Consider the following 20,468-nt stretch of genomic DNA (forward strand, 5'->3'; position numbering starts at 1 on the left):
CCCCCCCCCCCCCCCCCCCCCCCCCCCCCCCCCCCCCCTAAATAATTAAGCCTTTCCCAGGCAACAAAACCAGATGAAGATTAAGACGATCTTTATTATGAAAATTAAGTTTACTAAGCATTCCCTAATATAAGGACTCAGAAAAAAACATGCTTCTGCATGGAAACAAGGTATAGGTTTCGGTATTTTCTCACGAAAATAAATCAGCACTTCGACGAAGTGCTGTAGGCTAGTTAAAGTTCGGCCTTGCCGGTCTATAATATCTGATTAATAAGTAATAATAACAAACCCAAGAAGATCAATTTTATTTAATCTAAATTCCGTCAGGCCACCTTATGGGCCCTATCCCATCTGACGTCTCCCATATTAGGTTGCAATACTTTTTACTTGCTTTAGCGAAATGATAAGTGCATTGACTTTTGACACCTTTCGTTTTCGATAAACAAGAGCTGGTTAGCGGGCAGCTTGAATGAATGATGAATGCAGCACAACTGAATAGTAGTTCGTAGGAACTTCTTGCGGAACATATTTCCACACAGCTTGCTAGTATATGATATGTCAAAAATTGTTATATTGATTAGACACAACAACGAAAGTAGCAAACAACTTTTATACGCTATACTACTTGTGGCAAGGTCGTGTGCAACAAGCAGACAAATTTTTTCTTCTCTTTTTTTTTGTTTATAATCAATCGTTCAGGGGATGACACCTATACGATAGGAGTCAGAAAGAATTAGAGAAGGGGGGAGCGAGAGAGAAAGAGAGCGAGAGAGAGAAAGAGAGCGAGAGAGAGAAAGAGATCGAGAGAGAGATCGAGAGAGAGAGAAAGAAAGAGATCGAGAGAGAGAGAAAGAAAGAGATCGAGAGAGAGAGAGAGAGAGAGAGAGAGATGGGTAGAGTGTTACGTTCTTGTCGACCCCGAGCACTCATCAATTAGAGTATGCTCTACCGTATTGAAGATTGTAGGCACTTAACAGTCGCGCTTCTTAGCCACTTCACCACGCGGCAGCTTTTTTCGTCGAATTAAGTATGTCCAGTCGCTAGTCTGTCTGATGTCTGTCCATGCACAAGTTGCAATCTTCGATGATATTTGATACACTGACGTTTTTGATTGCGAAAGTCGTTGCTTTAATAATTCAAACTATGCTAATAAAATAAAATCACAACATCGTGTTAGATCTGAAAGGCGATCATTATACCCTGCACTATATGTGCTACAAGATTATATTATTATGTTTGCGAATGTATACCTGAGATAGATAGATCGATTCGGATCGACTTGAACTTGGCTGTTCTTTAACTCGTCTGGTCATCTTGTAGTTTTCTGTTCAAGCTATGCATCGTAATTTTAGAGATATTTTGATGAAACTTAATACACGGACCTGTTTTGGCTCAAGCACCGAGCACTATTGAAAATGTTTCGGATCGGACCATTTTTCCACCTACGCCCCATATAACACCTTATTTTAAAATATCGTTGTTAGATAAAGTGTTCCACGGTATTCAGCGGCGTCTTTCTATTGGTTTGAAAAATAGGTTGAAATACGTTTCCCACCCATATCATATCGAAAATATTTAATTGAAAAAAAAAACTTGATTTCTTTTCTTTATACTTAATAGTTTTGTTTCTTTGCTTTTTTTAATTTTTTTTTTTTTTTTTTTTTTTTTTAGTATGGAATACCAAGTGATACCAGTTAAGCGTTTTGATGAGGTTATAGAACATTTACGACAAAATTTCTTTGCTGATGAACCTTTAAATAAAGCGGTAAATCTTTGCAAACGCGGTGAAGGTCATAAATATTTAGAAGAACATAGCCTGAAAACTTTAGAGGCTAATCTAAGTGTAATGGCCGTAAGTGATGAGAATGAGGTATAAGGGAAATTGTGATTTCTTGCATGGAAGAAATTTTCATTTATTTTTCATAATTATTTCGTGTTAGATTGCTGGTGTTGTATTGAACGGTATTTTACGTCCGGGCGATTTGGAAACAGCAAAAAAAAAATTGCAAACAAAAGATGATGAAAAATATAGAAAAATCTTTCAACTTCTCTACGATCACAATCTTCAAACGAATATATTTGAGTATTTTCAAATTGATAAAGCTTTCGATATGAGCATATTGTCGGTAGATGAAAAATTTCGTGGCAAAGGTATAGCGAAGCATTTAGTAGAAAGCAGTGAAAGTTTGGCGAGAGAACATGGCTTTAAGGTAAATAATTATTATTATTATTATTATCATTAATTTGAATATAAATTTAAAATTTCACTTTAATATTAATTTTTAGCTTTTGAAAGCTGATGCCACCGGTGTTTTCTCACAAAAGATTTTTAAATCGGCCGGTTTTGAAGTATTGCACGAACAGTATTACAATAAATATGTAGATAATGATAATGAGGCAATATTGCCCGTAGAATCACCGCATATTAAATTGCAATTGCTTTACAAGCGTTTAGATTGAATTGAATTTTTCAAAAATCCTCCTATTCATTACTATCGAGTACTTCGAATAATAATAAGAATAATAATAAATAAAAGCTTTACAGGGCTTCATATGCAATAATTTACATACATTAGTTACGAATCAAATACTTCTTACTGTTACTGTTCACTATTAAAACGATGATTAACTTGTTTATGTATATGTGTATAAAAGAACAAAGGATGAAATGTCAAAGGGCATCATGAGAACGATGAGATTATGTTGATTAATATTTAAGACAATAATAACATAATAGGCAAGCAAAGTATCACCTTATCATCATCATCATCATCATCATCGTCATCATCGTCATCGTAATCAGTAAAAAATAATTGTTCGATAGCTTTAGTTAAAATATCAATCTTTTGTTGAAAGGATATTTTTTCTTTTCATTTCGCTATCTCTCTGCCACTTCTTCCATATGAAAAACAATAAAGTAAAGATCGCCTTCAAAACATTTTCACGTTTTACGTAAATAAAAAATTATTCGGTTTATCCTTGAAACACATTTTCAATAACCTCAAACCTAATATATTATATATATATATAATGGATAAGAGCAATATTTCTAATCGATCTTGTGCCAGAGCATTTTCAACATAAGCTTAAAGAAAAGACAGAAAAATGTACAATTTTTAGATTAGAGTTTAAGTAAAAGTTTTTGGCGATAAGAGAAAGAAATCTTTAAAGATCTTCAAGCAACTAACTTTCACTCAATCTTAGTGTTAAATAAATGTCTTTTATAGACTAGATGCAGACTATCTTGAAATCGGATTTTTATATTGATCAGAGTGTGAACTTATGTCGAATTTCACGTTAACTATAGCAATAGTTCCTAAATTACAAAAGCTAGTATTTTCAAACTAATGTGAGTGGTATTTTAAGAGCGACTATTATTTATCTAATCTGTTCTATAAGAGACTCACCGAACGGTCAGAACGACGGCCATTATTAGATTTGTTTGTGAGTTTCCTGTACATTATAGTCTCATATGGCATATATATATATGGTATATGTATATATGTATGTATGTGTGTATGTGCATATGTATGAATAATATATATATATATATATGTACATAACAGGAGACTTGTAAGCAGCAATATATATATGTATATGATATATATGTACATATATACATATATAGGATATATACACATCATATAGATATACGTATATATCCATATATTCCTTACATAACCTACGATATGTTTACCATCAGAGGATATACAACAGAAGTTTTTGACTCTGATATTAACTTATAACCTAATAATCATGAAAGAATATTCCATAGAAAATTTAAGTGTTAATCAACACAATTTTAAAACAAATACTACGTAAATTGGTTTACTTCACTCGTTTACCTTCAGATGTACATATGTACGCCGATCTGTCTGTCTTTTTGAAAGTCAAATAGATCTTAGATATATAATTGCACTTTTGTATTAAGATTTGTTGCGGTTTTGTTTTTTTTCTTTTTTAGTTTAAGTCCATTTCATTAAAATAAGGAAAAGAGAAGAGAGGCATCCCTTATATGTATATGCGATTCTCAATATTTATTTGTAATTTAAATGTTTGTATGTCATAATGATTACTTATAATAAGTGTAACAAATAATAATGATGTGTGCGTGTACTTAAGTAAATAAAAATGTTAACTAAACAGAGAAAAAAAAAAAAAAAAAAAACAAACAAGAAATTTGCATTCTTATCTGAATCTTATCAAGATTCTTGGATATATCAAATATTCATTTGTTATAGGTAGGAATATCGACGCTCTTTCACTTCGATTCTTTACAAGTCTCAAGACAAATATATTTCTAGTATCATGCAATAAAAATCTTTATACAGTTGATGATATATCGAAAATCATTCAATTTATTTTCTCTTCCAATTTCGAATGCGCTGAATTGAACCCAGCTAAGCTCCAGCTTGGTGTGTCAATCTTTAAAACAGATAAAGAACGTTTGCAGTATAAATGTGATCAACACTATGTGTAGAGATCTTTTTCATTGATGGGGTCTTTCATTGAACTGACTGAAAGTCATATATCGCTCAATATCCACATTTTATATAGCGTAGATACAAAGAATTCGGTTATCATTCGGATAGCGAGCACTGATTCCTGGTGTTGCCTGGGCAGACGTATTTTCGAAAAAAATTATATTGAATGATGCCTCCCACCAAGATCCACACAGTCGTGTATATTTCTCAACAACTCGTCGGGACATAAGAAGTAATAAATTTCGCCATTGCTTGATCGTACAAGATTTTATTAGGTGCGGCGTAATCGTCGGGTGCAGCGCAGTCGATCCGTGCGGCGCTGCAGTTAGGTATAGAACTGTAAAAGCACATAGAGAAATATGTGCTGTGTGCGGAATTAATGCTGCAGCAGAAGGCATTTGCCACAACTCCGTTCTGGGAATTTTCAGTGACAACTTTTCCGTTTTCTCATAGGGTAAATACAATTGATAACGACCAGCGAAAGATCATGATTGAAGGTGATGGACACACAACGATCCGGGAGATTGCTGAAATACTTAATTCATACAACACAACAAGTTTATTCCTTATATAAAGAAGTAAGAATCCATAATAAATTTTAGGGACTACCTGGATATTAAGGGGAGAATTAAATTTATACTGACACTTAAAAGAAGTATATGCCGGACTTTGCATCTTAAAGGAAATTTCTGATTATCATTTCGAAAATGTCTCTCTCTTTTTATTGTCGGCTAACCAGTTCTGATGTTGGTCATGTCAATTTTTCGCCATATTCCTAAGTCATATTCAATCAAGGGGTCAATGGTTTTAAGACATTTCCGAAAACGATATTACGATGTTAAAGAACGACCATTTTCGCTACGAATTTTGTGCACGTTTAATGCGAACTTATGCGTAGACTCATTAATTAAAAATTTTCATTTTTTACTGGCGCCTATTACATAAAATCATAGTAGGTGGGGGGGAAATAAAAATGTAACTTTTTTAAATTTTTTTTTTTTTAATTCAGTTATGTGAAAAAATTTGTTATTGATTGTCGGTTGTTCTTCAAATATTTGGCTTTGATTTCGTTTTAAATATTTATGTCATTTTTTGTTATAAATTATCGTTAAAGAGTTACATCTAATAATCGCAGAGAAATGTTTTCAGTCTGGAATATTAAGCGATTCATTGCTGGCATTGGTTTTGTGTCCCGTTACTGCACTGCCGCTAAATGTCCAGAGCTTAAGTAAGTATGATGATAGTGCATCTAGCTTAGTGTTAAAAAGGATAGAAAATTTGAAATGATCTATACGTTATAGACTTCAATATCGAGTCATTCCGGAAGATTGCTATAATGCGGTCATGAAGCATTTGCGTCAAAATTATTTTGTCGATGAACCCATATCTAAATCCGTGCGTCTCTATAAATATGGGACTACGCATAAAGAGGTGGAGAAACTTTGCTTGCAGGTGCTAAAAAAGAATCTCAGCATAATGGCGACAAATGAAAGAGATGAGGTACAATTTTTATTTTCACTTTTGTCTTGATGTCATGATTATATATATACATATACATTTTTTTTTTTATTTATTTTTTTTTTTTTGAAAACTTTTAAAAGCTTGCCGGCGTTATATTGAATAGTCCGTTGACGCGCGATGATTTTAAAAAAGCGAAATGGGAATTGGAATCGAATCGAGATGAAACTTTTAAAAAAATTCTCAATTTTTTCTATAGCTTCAATCTCAAAACTGATATATTTAATTATTTCAAAGTCAACAAAATTTTTAATGCTAATATTGTATCGGTCGATGGAAATTTTCGTGGAAAGGGCGTAAGTAAAAGTTTATTGAAATATAGTGAGGAACTGGCGAAAGAAAATGGTTTTGAGGTAATAATGAATAGAATTCATTTCCATTTTTATATTTTAATTCAACTCATTCCAATGAAGAAAATTTCATCTCTATATTTGTAGATTATGAAAGCTGAAGCGACCGGTATTTTCTCGCAAAAAATTTTCAAAATTGCTGGTTTTAAGCTGTTTCAAGAGCAATTTTATAATAGATACGTTGATGAACATGATGAGCCGATATTACCAGTAGAACTCCCGGATACTAAAATGCAATTGCTATACAAATTAATAAAATAAATTCATTTGTAATTAAATTTCGAAATTTATTAATGTCACGAGGATATTACATTAAATACAAAACAAAAACTATTTTTAATAAGCCAAACAGTTTCATTCAGTTATTGTCGTTATTTTATTTTATTATTATATTATTATTGTCAACAAGTGTTCGATTGTATTTTTGTAAAAAAGTTTTAAATACCAAGCAATGGGTTTTCCACAACAAGCAACGCATCATAATTTTCATCTTAATAGCCATTCCAGCATTCCGAAGTTTTCGTGTACGAAGCGACAGCGGATTTTTCATCGCACAATCATTCTCTCAGATGTGTGAGCAGTAAGTCTCTATGCTGATGCGTTAGCTTTGTTAATAAGAAAAATTATATCATTTGCTTAAACTAGAGAAACCTAGAGAGGAAAATCTCCAGTAATTTTCGATTGGTTGGTTTAAGAAAAAGGATACAAAATGCAGGCATTAATGAAAATCCCTGTACATGTACAGAGGCACAAATATTTCTATATAAAGTTTTACAATGAATTTTAATGATTTTAATTCTTTATTGCAACCATCATCCAAAGATGAAAGTATATTCATTTTGTTAAGACGTTTGCAATCTCCAAAAGAAACTTCAGAGACCAAACAAGGCATATACGCTGTTGATTAATATCAAATTATGAATCGAAATCGATTAACATCAGTCCATTCGTCTGCCCGTATGCGTAACGATTCATACGCTTGTAGTAAGTGTCACGTACACCGAGAACCACTCTATACTCAAAAATAATAAAACTATCATTACTATACATATGTATATTTTGCGGGCGATCGACGGTTAGCATCTGTCCGAAAATGGGAAAACTTGGCTACGTCCAATATCCGATTTGTTTCTCTCAAAACTTTTGTAACGCAAAGAAAGAAACATCAGAGATTGCTTAAAGTTGATCAATTCGGCAAACGCCAAAGAATGGCTGTCCGTCTGTCCCTATCCCTATCTGTAGAAAATCTTGTGTTAAACGTTCTACTGGCCACAAAACATAGGGAGCTGTTGCGTGCTGATTGGCATTGAAATTCGGTCAAACAGAGCTGGGACACGCCTCCTGTACCACTTATAATCTGAACACATCTCTTTTCTTATAAATAACAATACAATAGCAGCATTTCCGCAAAAAAAAAAAAATAATAATTCACCTTAATTGCCCCTCTAAACTTGTTCGCTCTGATACCTGCCTTGATATTGGGTAGCAACGAGTTCCAAAGTCTTACCGCGTTAACAACGAACAATCTTGTTTGTTTACGAAATGCTTATGGTTTAGAAGAACTAAACGTTCATTGTCTGTCAATATCTCAAACTGGAATTTTCTCATGAAAACATCGTGGAGTACGAGCATAAGCGAGCCTATGAATGAATATTAAATTTGTAATATGCACATTGCGTCGAAGAATCCGAGTCTAATAACCTTCAAGTAAAAACTATGATATTCTATAATATTCTGCAGATTTTTCGATTAACGCAACGTTGGGGAGCAGAGCGATTGGTTTGTTAATCAAAAAATTAAAGCAAGTAACGTTCGACGGCAATCAAAAAATTTTATTATATTCAATGAAGATTTTTCCCCTGATAATGGAAAGAAAGTCATCTAATAATTTCGTCGATTCCTAACGTAGAAGAACAAAATTAAATTTCTTAATGAATGCATGTTAAACCCAATGGCAATAAACGGCACCGATATTGCACACAACGGACCACTGTTACCTTTCGGCAAGTCGCTCTTTTATCAGGAGAATGTTTGCAACAGACATTACACGGACGAACAGACTCACACCGTATCCACGCAATTTGAACTGTGATTCAACTTTTTCGCCCATGGATGTTAAATGCACATGGAAATATCAATGATAGATAACCGATCGCAATACTACTTCCTCACCAGCCCATTTCTGATCCATATTTTCTCCGCTTTCAACAAATATCTTTTCTTGAGTTTCCGAAGAATTTTTCGTCTTTTCGGGAATTATTATAATTATTATTATTATAATTTTAGACTAATGAAATAAATTTTTAGAACAAAAAAAAAAAAAAAAAAAAATAGAGCACTAGCGACGCAGTCTATCGGCTCTAATTTATAAAAGTACATTAGATATGGAGCCTAGTGGTTTTAATAAAGTAATATATTGTATTGATATTCTGCTCTGTAGCTGATTGTAGAATGCCCATGGGGTTAATCGTTCCAAATGCAATACTTCTAGCTAAGGAAAAGTTAAGGCAATCACAGAGAATGTGCTTTACAGTGAGAATTTGTCCACAATTGCAGATTGGGGAGGAAGACTTTTTTAAGATCCATTGGTGACTTGAAATTGTATGACCAAGGCGAATTCTCGAAAATGTTTGGATCTTGATTTTCGCAACATTTGTTGGATACATAATGATGGAACTAATTGAGGGTTAACAGAAGAGTACTACTGATGACAGTATTGTAGATTTCCTTCTGTAATTTTCTCTTTAACTTTTCTTCCAATCTATCTTTGAAGATTCAATTTTTCAATGACATCATCAATAATTCGAGGAACAGAAGTAGCTAACTTCGCCCCTCGAAGCCTAGCCTACTAATTTCCCAATAAACCGATATGACATTTTAATTTTTTCGTCGGGGTGTTGTAATGATATTCCTTAATTTTTTTTCGGGAATAAAAAAAGGAAAAACATACATGAAAATACCCATCTTTCCGTTCACATTCTTTCTACGCATTACGATTTTCGGTAAACAGTTTTTAAAATATTTTATTACAATTAATTTTAGTCTACTCTCCTTTATCCTTTATTCTTTTTGTACTCTCACACTCATAAATTCCTTCCTATAACTTTTTATACTCATTTATTACATTATTACACCTTACACACCGCAACTTACTCTTCACTCTTCTGTTCTATCCTACGTGACAGACGAGTAATATGCATAATTTAATAAAAACTTAACTTAAATAATACATAATCTTTAATGAAATAATTACTAAAATCAACAAATAATAGATAGAATCTAATCCCAACTTGACTAAGGCTTGAACAAAGAACACTGTGTTCACGTGGGAACATTTTTATGCATCCCAGCGAATTTGCGCTTGTTAATTTGCTGGATGACAGCAAAAGAAGAAGAAAATAAATCAAAATTTAATGTTTGGAAATAAAAAAATAAAAATACAAAATTTTGGAAAAAAAAATCAAAATTCCTTCTTTTTTTTGGCGGATTTTTTTTTAACACTTTTTTTTCCCCCCAAAGAATGCATTAAAGATATATTTAAAATATATTTCGTTTTATTAATTGGCCATCGCATAGAGAAATGACGAAAAGTTTCATAAATCAGGTTCAAAGTTTGAATAAATTTTTAAAAAACTTCAATATATGGCTTAAGCAACAATGGGATGTTAAAAATAAAATCATAAAATCTGGAGGCAAGCATATTACGCGAGCTGAGAAAGAGAGGAAATCGCATGATCCTGGAAATCTTCAATCAGAAAGAACGAAGAGAACCTATTCAAAACAGTTTAATATGAAGCCTGCCGAGCCTAATGATGGAAATTTAAAAAAAAAACCAATTGGTGAGAATGTTAATGCACCGCATATACGATCGATAAAACCTGCGCCGGAAGTAAAATTGAAACCACATATTACAAGGCAGTTGACAAACGTTAAAAAAGTTGAAGATGTCGATGAAAAACCATTGGTTTCGGGCATTGTTACAAAATATTACGAAATAGTAAAGAAATCGACGAAAGATCGCGAAATGTTAGAGAAAGAAAAGCACATGAAAAAGTCAGAAATTAAAGCAATGCCGAAAATAAAGCAAAGGGGTAAGAAAACGAAGCAAATCGTAAAATTCTCTCGAGCAAACTTAAATGCGATAAAAGCGATGAAAAGAAAAAGGGCCGAAGCAGATGAGTACGTGGACGATTATAAAGGATTGCGATACGAGCTTGTGCATAGTAAAAATCTTCCAGAGTTTCTACAATTTGTACAAACCAGCGATTGCAGCGATGAACCGTTTGGTAGATGCTTCAAGGACTGCTTGAATGGTACATCTTGTAGATTTGTTGAATATCATGTCTATCGTTCCGTATCAGAAGGTTTAAGTACATTTATCAGAAACAAGAGGGGCAAGGTATGTGAAAAGTTTCTTAAAAAACAAAAACTACAATCGATTTAATCCGAAATTTTTGACTCTAAATGAACAACAAAACCAATATAATCATCTTTAAAATACGCACGGAAACATTTTTCGCAGGAACACTATGCGATTCCATCAAGCTTTCTTTTCGGATTTTCTTTTATGCCAACCAACAATTGACCTAAATCACTGTAGATTATTAAACCAGGATTTTGGGCAAAAAAAAAAAAGGAAGGCTATTGGATCATACCCGGTAATGAAATGACGATCAATCGGGGGCCAGCCGATTCAAAGTTTTCATATCAATTTAAAATGGCAAAATACTACTACTTAGCCACTTTTGCTGAGAAATTTTGAAAATTGCAATCTTTTTTCATATAACGACTTTCGAGAATAGGGCCTTATATGTGAAGTTATATGGAAAAGTCTTCAGTTTTAATGTGTGATGATGAAAATTAATCCACAATAGTAATTTCATACAAAAATGAAGCTTATAAAATTTGGACCATCCGCGCCTATTATTGGATGCTGCCCTATGTAAGGATTAAACTTGTACTACCCCACGAATACGGACATGAAAAATATGCCTTTATATAGAAGCAAGATATATAATAATTTTTATAAAAATAAGAATTGTGTTAGACAATGTAGTATAGGGTATTTAATGTTCGCACATGTATCGAACATTACATAAACACTGATATTTTATTGAATGAACATATTCGATGTAGTCCATGACGTAAAGGTTTGCTTTAATTATATTTCGCAAATGAAATGGAGAAGCGTTTCGCAAAATCATGAAACGGTTAGAATCCCGTATGAGAAGGAGAGCGAGAGAGAGATGTGGTTTACGAAATTTCGTTTCAACGATTTTCTTCTTCTTTCTGCTGATGCTGATCAAATAGACTGTTTAATTGACTCCGACCATAGAAAGATAAGTCAAGACTAAGTCCTATGAAGTTTAAATGACTAAGAAGAGATTCAAGATAATTTACACATGATTCCTTATCTTTATTTCATTTTAGTTATAGTTAAAAAGTTGAGAAAACATAAATTTTTTACAGATAATCGGAGCTGCAATGAATACAATAATGAGACCGCATGATATAGAGGGCGAAGCGATATCATTGAAACTTATCAGATATAATCAAATTAAGAAACACTATGATGTACTAAATCATCATCTAATTAGCAGAAATCCTTTCAACGCCCTCAGCATTAAAAAATTATTCGATATACGGTTCATGCTTGTGGATAGGGAATACAATTTCAAAACTGTAGGTCAAAAATTATTAGAAGCATGCGAAACAATGGCGAAAGGCAGACATATAAAGGTGATTTTTTACATTTCCATTAGATTTGTTATTCATCATATAAATATTTTCCAAATTTTCTCTATTCATTTTTAACAGTTTATAAAGTCGGACGTTGTAAGTGAAAATGCGCACAGATTATTCGAAGCCAATAAATATAAAATATTAGGGGAAACTACTTTTTATGAAACCAACTCGCCAAATAATAAATCGGAATATAAATTAAGATTATATTATAAAACGTTTAAATGAGTAAACAAGCAGAATTTAAAAATTGTGGATAGATTTTGAACTAAGTTAATAATTGAAAATTTCGACAAAGGAGATTTTCAATTACCAACAAAGTTTTGAAATTTGCTCAACCACACAATAAATTTGTTTGCGCGATAATGTCCATTAGGGGTCATTCATACTGTCGCATTCAATTATTGTTTTATAAGAAATCAGATACAGTTGTATTTTTGCAAATTTCCAATTCGCCTTTATAGCTGACCAAAGGTTTATTTATATAGTGTAATTTATAGAAGATCTGAGTGCCATTATGGCACTAACACCTCCCATTGAATGATGTATTGGAACATTATTGCACTTCTAACTGTTTGAAGTTTGGAACTACTTCACTACATATCCCCTTATCAAATTTCGTTTTCTACATCTCGACGCTTTACTTGGGGCTTGGGATATGATGCGTCTTTTTCATGAAACCAAATGATAAAGATATTTACTTACTTCTTTTAATTTGTTTAAAAAATGTCGATCTAACGGTACTCGTAATATTTTCACAGAAAGTTCAATTATAAATTGTTCACTTACAAGGACCATTAATTATGGCGCGAAGTGTAGACGACGCTGCTGGGATAGACCGTACCCTGAGAATGCAAATGTTCTGCAAACTTTGTCGAAAAGTCGCAGAATTAAATGATACGAGTTCTGAGTAACTCAGATTATCAAGTAAATAAAAATAAACCGTCGTTTACGAAAATACATTCGATTAACGTCACCAAGAAGCGTAGAGTATATTGCAGGGCACCTCGAGTTGAAGTCTACGGTGTATTTTTATTTTGTCATTGACTGTTGTAAATTGTCTTTGTTCGATGGTGGAGCTCACCGAAGCGTAGTAGTATCAGTAACAAATTCTTGCATAAATTGGAAAAAGACCGTAAATGTTGTCCCGAGAATATTACCTTTCATCTTTCACATGAACGTCCAAATAATGGCTCGCTGTAAAACGGCCCCAAGTGTCGGTCTTAAGCTTTGTGAGGAAGTAAGGCTTCGTTAATAAAGGATAATAATCTGAGTATTTGAATTTAACGAATAGGAAATATATTTTTCTTTTACTTTTTTCGTTGCTTCCACCGGAAATGAGCGTTTTTGTTATTAGCACGAAATTAAAAAAAGAGACAGATATATTGGCTATCAACAATTCTCTACTAAAAGTGACTAAGTCAGCCATTTTGTGCTGTGATCAATGATTTTTCCACCTATGATTTTGCGCAATAATTTCTTACTTATATTTAAAATAAATATTTATCATTTCATCTTATTGGTCCCGTTCCTGTTGTCGATAGTAAATAGCACTGCTATATGTATACTGTGGATAATGATGGTCTTAATCGACTCGCTAACCCGCGTACAATGAACAAACCTACTAACTGATACGTGCAATAATTTTAAGATGATTTTCAAAGGTGGTCTCTTAGAAAATTCCATGTAACATTTTGTACTTATACGTGCACAGTTAGAAAAGCTCGTATGTAACAAAAAAGAGGGATTGCTTTGCAAACAAGATTACATTTTATAAATTTTACCAGTTGACGTTCTTGACAATTGTAAACCACTTCCACTTTCACTGATTAAATTAATAAAATTCCCTTAACATACTCTCTTATCATGTTTTTAAGATTGGATATTAAATTTCATTGTCTGCAACTAAGATAAAATAATAAGAAAATTGAAACTTTTTCGTTGAATGATAACTACATTTTTCAAATAAAAAAAATTACTGCCGCCTTCTCCCGTTTATTGTGTGAGCAACACACCATACTTTTCTTTCAAAATCCAAAGATATTTAATAGCTCTCGAGTTTTTTAGTTGCATAACACAGCTCATACCGCTCATAAAAATATTACAGAAGCTGCATTTAATATTTCGTAATACAAGTTTTACTAAAAAAATAACAATGAGCCAGAATTGTCGTTTCTATTGCTTTTAGCTATTAGCTGTAATTTCAATTAATTTTTACATTTTCTTGTTTTCTTTAACGCTTGTCATACACTTAATTGTAACTAATATTTCAACTCTTCAGCCTTATCATGGGATCCCTCCTCGATCATTTGTAAGTCGGCTTTCTGTCGTTCTGGTCTAGTTACTGAATAATAACGCCAGCCTCTTAAACCCAACATTATAGTACCATAAAGTGTTACTGCTAAACATGTGTAAACAGCTCCACGATGTAATTTATCTAATACATTGGTTCCGGGCAGACGCTTCTTTTGCATTATTGTTTTTTTTTAATTCTTTATGAAGTTGTTCCAAACGTAGTTATTCTTAAATTTAGAAACGGTTGATTTTGTTTTATGTCGTAACAGCTGTTTTAATGGAATAAACACAGGGTTACCATTTTTGCTTTAATTTGCAACTATTATACAATTCGTAAATGTGCCAACAGCGTATTTAACCATGGAAACATAATATTGGTATAACGTTTAAAAATAACATTTTTATGCTTTATATATGCGGCCTTATACATGTGAAAATTGGAAAGTAGATCACACAACAAACAAACTCTTTATGTTTTTAAATTTCTATGTATTTGCTTTCGAAAGATTAATTCGTGTTATAGCAAATAGATTCTTTCTAGTTCGCTTGCATTCTTTAACCAAATTGAAATTTGTCTCATTACTAAGGATTTTTAACTGTAAAAGTCTATTTTCACGATAATTAGAAAAAAATCTGGAGTCCGTCAAATTATTCCAATAAACATTGATATTTTTTTATTGACCACATAGAATTTTTAAAAAAAATTGTTGGTTTGCTTAAAAAATGCATTTAATTACATATACACTTTATTCATATATTATTAAGGTTTGATGTCTCGACTAGTTTGTTTTCTGCTCAAATACATATTTTTCTTGTAACAGCTGTGTGAATATACATAGAAAGCAAACGTGGTTGGTTTCGGATCTTTAGCAGTAATATCGTACGCTCTCTTTTCTCATATAGAAAATGTGAGAGAATTGCATTGTGGTGTTTTTTCCATCCATCAATTCTTTTTTTATAAATTTTTGCGACGCGTTGTCATGTCCGGACTTAATTTAACTGTAAAGGTTCATCCTGTAGTACTTTTCCAAGTTGTGGATGCCTATGAGCGCCGTAATGCCGATTCTCATCGTGTTATTGGTACTTTATTAGGTAAATGTATAAAATTATTCAGTATTAAATGTACAGAGACGGATATATAATTTGTTTTCTTTCGTTTTTTTATATTCGTCTTATTAGGCACCGTGGATAAAGGTGTTGTTGAGGTTACTAATTGTTTCTGTGTGCCTCATAAAGAACATGATGATCAAGTGGAAGCTGAATTAAGTTATGCCTTGGATTTGTACGATTTAAATCGTAAAGTTAATCCAAATGAAAATGTTGTAGGTAGGTATTCGAGGGGAACATAACCTCACAATTCAATTGACAAAAAAAATTATAAATTATTAGGTTGGTGGGCTACAGGGAACGAGGTAACCAATCATAGTTCTGTTATTCATGAATATTATGCACGTGAATGCAATAATCCGGTGCATTTAACAGTGGATACTTCTTTGCAAAGTGGTCGTATGGGCCTGAGAGCTTACGTTTGCATTCAATTGGGTGTGCCAGGCGGTAAAACTGGTTGTATGTTTACCCCTATACCAGTAGAAATGACATGTTATGAGCCTGAAACAGTGGGCTTGAAATTGTTGCAAAAAACTATATCAACTTCCCCGCATCGTCAGAAAACTATTTCACCTATGTTGGATTTAGCACAAATTTCCGAGGCGGCCGGTAAATTGCAAAATCTTTTGGAACTGATATTAAAGTATGTAGAAAATGTTATTGGCCACAAGCAGCCACCCGATAATGCAGTTGGACGTCAATTATTGGACCTCATACATTCGGTGCCGCATATGAGCCATGAGCAATTTACGCAAATGTTCAACGCCAATGTCAGAGATCTTCTAATGGTTATCACTTTATCTAATTTAATTAAAACGCAATTACAATTGAACGAAAAATTAACATTTTTACCGACTAATTGAGAATAGAGAACGTGAGCGGAGAAAAGAAGTGTATTTTGAAGCGACAACATTTTTGAATAAGTCCGGATAGTAGTTGAGCGTTATATTTAAGTGGAGATTTGGTATTTCATATGAGTGAAACAATAAATATAACATTTTTTATACCTTTCCGAAGGTCAAAAAACATAAGAATATTTAATTTGATTTTTCTTCAAATTTAATAATACTTTGGCGCTATAGAAAAATTTTTGATATTAACTACGATCGCTAAGAAACATGTTGAAAGCTATGTGGAAAAACGGGATCAAAGATTTTAAAAACGACTACAGTCCTTAATTCACCATCAAGGTCACCATCAACAGATACTGAGGAAACCAATAAAAATTTGCTTAGTTGCTGAATCGATGGACCTAATCTGTATATGAATACATGGGATTGTCAAAATCTTTCACTTGTGTTGTACGAAGAGGACATCATCCGGAGCTTTGAGCTGATATTAGGTGCAATCTCTTTAGTTCTTAAGTATACATAATTAACATGAGAAAATATTCGGAGAAAAGTAACAACATTTTTGAATGTTTCAGCTGGCAAATGGTGATTTAATTATACAAAAAAAAATATGAAAAAGAATTACGTTCTCGCTTTGAGTATGGTATACGTCGTTGTCCTCGGACAACAAATCGTAAAACAAACAAAAAAGCGTTTACTGACTCTTATCCATTAGAATAGCAAATGATCCTTTATTTACGGAATCTATTTAAATAAGCATAGCTTATAAATATTTGTATATAAGATTTCATCTTGTAAATTGTTTTTTAAACTTGAAATTCTTACTTTTTTCGCTCATATGCTAATTAACCAAACACAAATCGACAATTACTATCAAATATCAGAATTCCATAATTTCGATTATGATAAAAATTATTTTTTCCATTTACTGCATCCCATATTTCAATTTTATTTACTTATTTACATTTACATATATATTTACAAAACAAAACAAATCTTTTTACACATAATTCATAATACAAAAATTTTATAGATAGACCAATTTAATTTTTCTCTACTTTTGTACATCTTGTGTGTGGTATTATTTTTAATGATAGAAACCATGATGACCATAGCCGCCATGGTAGGGATAATAGCCACCGTGACCACCAAAGTAGGGAGCGTGATAGCCACCATAGCCACCATAGCCTCCATAGTAAGGGAAACCGAATCCGCCACCATGGCCACCACCATAGAAACCGCCGTGGCCACCGTAATAGCCACCGTGACCATAACCGAAACCATAAATACCCCGTTTCTCTGTTTTTTTATCCGCCAAAGCGGAATTCTCTGCTTCTAACTCGGCATAGCATAAAGCCAACACGGAGCATAACACAAGTACACATAAAACATTCTGAAATTTATTTATTATTATTGTTCCTTTAAATAATTCAAATTTTTTTTGGTTTTTTTTTTTTTTTTTTTTTTTTTTTTTTTTTTTTTTTTTTTTTTTTGTATTAGAAATCCTGACCAAACTTACAAAGTATTTCATTTTAATTATTCTCTGTTCCACCGAAGGAATTCTTGTACGAAATGTGAACTTTAACTGATGACGGTTTAATTATGTTTGATAACCAACGATGGATTACCACAATATTTATACTAAAACAATGGGTGCACTCGGTTATAACCGCCAAGCAAACGACTTGTTTGCATAGCATTATGCAAAAAAAAAACTATGTTAACAGTAACTTTAATAATAATAACAACAACAACAAAATCAAGACTTTATGAGAGAATCATTTATACATATATATATATATATGTATATATATTGAAAGCTATTTGGCTAACCCTACCTTTTGAGTTTTTGTTTTTTTTTTCTTTTTTTGTTTTATCTGAAAACTATAATTTTCTCGTTCACATCATCACAGTTGACAGAATCACAAGAGTGCGAGCGGCACTCGTGCAAACGTGAGCATGCGTGCTTGTCTTTAGTTGACCGTTACACTTTAAATCATACAGGAAGTGTTCGCAGTTAACGGATATTTGGCAATCGATTCAATTCAATTTAAAGTATTTGTCTTTTTCGGTTGCTTTAAAGTTTTTTTTTTTTTCTTTTCTCTGGATAAATTCAATAATTGTTCATACCATTTGACCTTCCGATACTATTATTGAAAAGAAGAAAAAAAAAAAAAAAAAAATTGAAGAAAAAAGAAAAACCAAAAGAAAAAAAAAACGTTATTGGCTACGCCTTTTGTTCACAAACAATAAAAAAAATTTCTCGTATAATTATTAGTTAGACATTAATAAAAAATATTGTGCAAGAAAGTTTCTTTTCTTAATCCATGTTAAAGTTGCATACCAGAACTAAATTTCATAATTCGATTTTAAAACTTTGTAAAGAATTTTTTAATTACATTACTTTTAATTCCCACATTACATTTTATGTATTAGATCGAAAAATAAATTACAGTGCACTTCCTCTTTTTATGTTACGTAACCATGTAATATATTCTTTACGTACAATCGCAATGATATGAATGACTAAAGTAAACTAAAGTAATATCGAACAATGATTAACGTATATTTCGGTCCCAAGCAATTTAAGCAGAAAATTCTCTCTTCGCATCTCGAGCCAGTCTTCAATATTTATAAATTCAAGTCAATTGCATTGATATTTGATACTAAGTGAATTTATTTTCATTATCACATTAGGAATAACGTCTTGAGAATCATCAATCGCTAACACTCACAAATGCTTGTCAGCGATCTTTTCTCGATAGGCGTAAGATTCGATGTTCGCTAACCGCTTTTGTGCCTATAAAGGCACGAGCACTCGCTAAACGCGCAAGATTGATTCCGTTGTATGTCGAATATTTGATAGGAAGTAACTAAAACCGATATATATATATCGTATATAAAGGTATTGACCAACCCGAAGAGTACAAAAGCTAAAGCTTTTTCGGGCAGACGGCCGTGACGTTGCGTAATACACGATACAAATACGAAATCACTTTCGTTACAATAAAGTGGAGACGAGATTGGTGGCTGGAAATCCCTTTTTTACCTTAGACGATCAGAACCAAAATCATAGCGAGCATATTATCGTTGAACCAAAGGCCAAAAAGCTTTCATACCTCAAGCCATTTATGCGTCGCTTGCAATATACTTCAGCTCGGCTTAAGCGATGTGCAGTATATATGGCGCAAGCGGATGCAAACACCGAGCCAAAATATTTATGTACATTTAGCGAAAAGAAAATTTGCCCAGCAGGTACGGCAGAGTCATACAATAACACTACACATAAAACTTTGAAATATGATTCGATTTATTCCTATGCATAAAAGTTTTTTCAACGGTAGCAACAACGGTGGCAAATAAATTATTTATATATATATTTACATTTCGAAGCAACTGATGATATAAAATATGTACTTTGTAATTATCAAACAACTGAAGACGTACGGCAGTTTGTTATGGGCCGTCCGATAACGGCGACTCGATAATCAGTCGTCAATTCCGGCAAATGTTTCCTCGATGAGATCGATCTAAAGAACTGCCTTAATTAATCAGAATTGGACAGATCTTACTAGTTATGTACAAAAAAAAAAAAAAAAAAAAAATATAATAATAAATAACAGAAAGATGATAATTAACGAGTACACGTAATCGGTATATGATTTTTTTTGGATTTGATACACAAATGCGCCTTTTGTTCGTTCAATACGTTTGAAGGCATTATTTAATAAATTTAGTTTTTGTTGCGATTGGTGAAAAGTGAAAAAGAAAGAATTCATTTTTATACCCTACACCACTTGCAGTACAGTGTGTGAACGTATGTAACACGCAGAAGGGCTTAAGATAAATCTACCTTTTATTATACCGATCGGTTCAGAATGATTATTATCAAAACGAGCGAATAACTGTACTAGACGAAGTGGTGTAGGGTATATATTGTTGGCGTTGCTCAAGTATAATGTTCTTACTTATTTTTTATGGGTTAAATTATTAAATAAATGATTACAACTAATGCCGTCCGATGGATTAAACGAACAAAAAGCACATTTATATATCAAATCGAAAAGATTCATACACCGATTATGTATATTCGTTAATTATCATATTTTTGTTACTTTTTT

General features: G+C 32.5%; 5 protein-coding genes across 8 annotated transcripts in view; 3 read left to right on the top strand and 2 right to left on the bottom strand.

The window, feature by feature from the left end:
- Window positions 1-3,534, top strand: part of LOC119636933 — a 9,543-nt gene extending 6,009 nt beyond the window's left edge. For all 4 annotated transcript variants that reach the window (XM_038032674.1, XM_038032685.1, XM_038032665.1 and 1 more), the window contains 3 exons: window positions 1,672-1,870; window positions 1,941-2,210; window positions 2,287-3,534. In XM_038032674.1, the coding sequence (XP_037888602.1) occupies window positions 1,673-1,870; window positions 1,941-2,210; window positions 2,287-2,460 (642 nt within the window). In that variant the 5' untranslated portion in view covers window position 1,672 and the 3' untranslated portion in view covers window positions 2,461-3,534. The remainder of the gene's footprint in view (window positions 1-1,671; window positions 1,871-1,940; window positions 2,211-2,286) is intronic.
- Window positions 3,535-5,623: 2,089 nt separating this feature from the next.
- LOC119633185 lies at window positions 5,624-6,613 on the top strand. The gene is made up of 4 exons (XM_038026608.1): window positions 5,624-5,712; window positions 5,786-5,984; window positions 6,086-6,355; window positions 6,440-6,613. Exons 1-4 carry the CDS (start codon window positions 5,624-5,626, stop codon window positions 6,611-6,613), a joined length of 732 nt encoding a protein of 243 aa, XP_037882536.1.
- Window positions 6,614-14,209: 7,596 nt separating this feature from the next.
- LOC119644588 lies at window positions 14,210-14,628 on the bottom strand. Its single transcript, XM_038044187.1, has one exon. It carries the CDS (start codon window positions 14,566-14,568, stop codon window positions 14,356-14,358), a length of 213 nt encoding a protein of 70 aa, XP_037900115.1. The 5' UTR covers window positions 14,569-14,628; the 3' UTR covers window positions 14,210-14,355.
- Window positions 14,629-15,320: 692 nt separating this feature from the next.
- On the top strand, window positions 15,321-16,527 carry LOC119638071 (eukaryotic translation initiation factor 3 subunit F-1). Its single transcript, XM_038034680.1, has 3 exons — window positions 15,321-15,481; window positions 15,569-15,715; window positions 15,779-16,527. Exons 1-3 carry the CDS (start codon window positions 15,370-15,372, stop codon window positions 16,357-16,359), a joined length of 840 nt encoding a protein of 279 aa, XP_037890608.1. The 5' UTR covers window positions 15,321-15,369; the 3' UTR covers window positions 16,360-16,527.
- Window positions 16,528-17,383: 856 nt separating this feature from the next.
- Window positions 17,384-17,943, bottom strand: LOC119644667 (glycine-rich cell wall structural protein). The gene is made up of 2 exons (XM_038044333.1): window positions 17,867-17,943; window positions 17,384-17,740 (listed from the first exon to the last, which is right to left on the bottom strand). Exons 1-2 carry the CDS (start codon window positions 17,876-17,878, stop codon window positions 17,435-17,437), a joined length of 318 nt encoding a protein of 105 aa, XP_037900261.1. The 5' UTR covers window positions 17,879-17,943; the 3' UTR covers window positions 17,384-17,434.
- Window positions 17,944-20,468: the final 2,525 nt, after the last annotated feature.

The sequence above is a fragment of the Glossina fuscipes genome, unplaced genomic scaffold, assembly GCF_014805625.2.
Source record: "Glossina fuscipes isolate IAEA_lab_2018 unplaced genomic scaffold, Yale_Gfus_2 0, whole genome shotgun sequence".
NCBI lineage: Eukaryota > Metazoa > Arthropoda > Insecta > Diptera > Glossinidae > Glossina > Glossina fuscipes.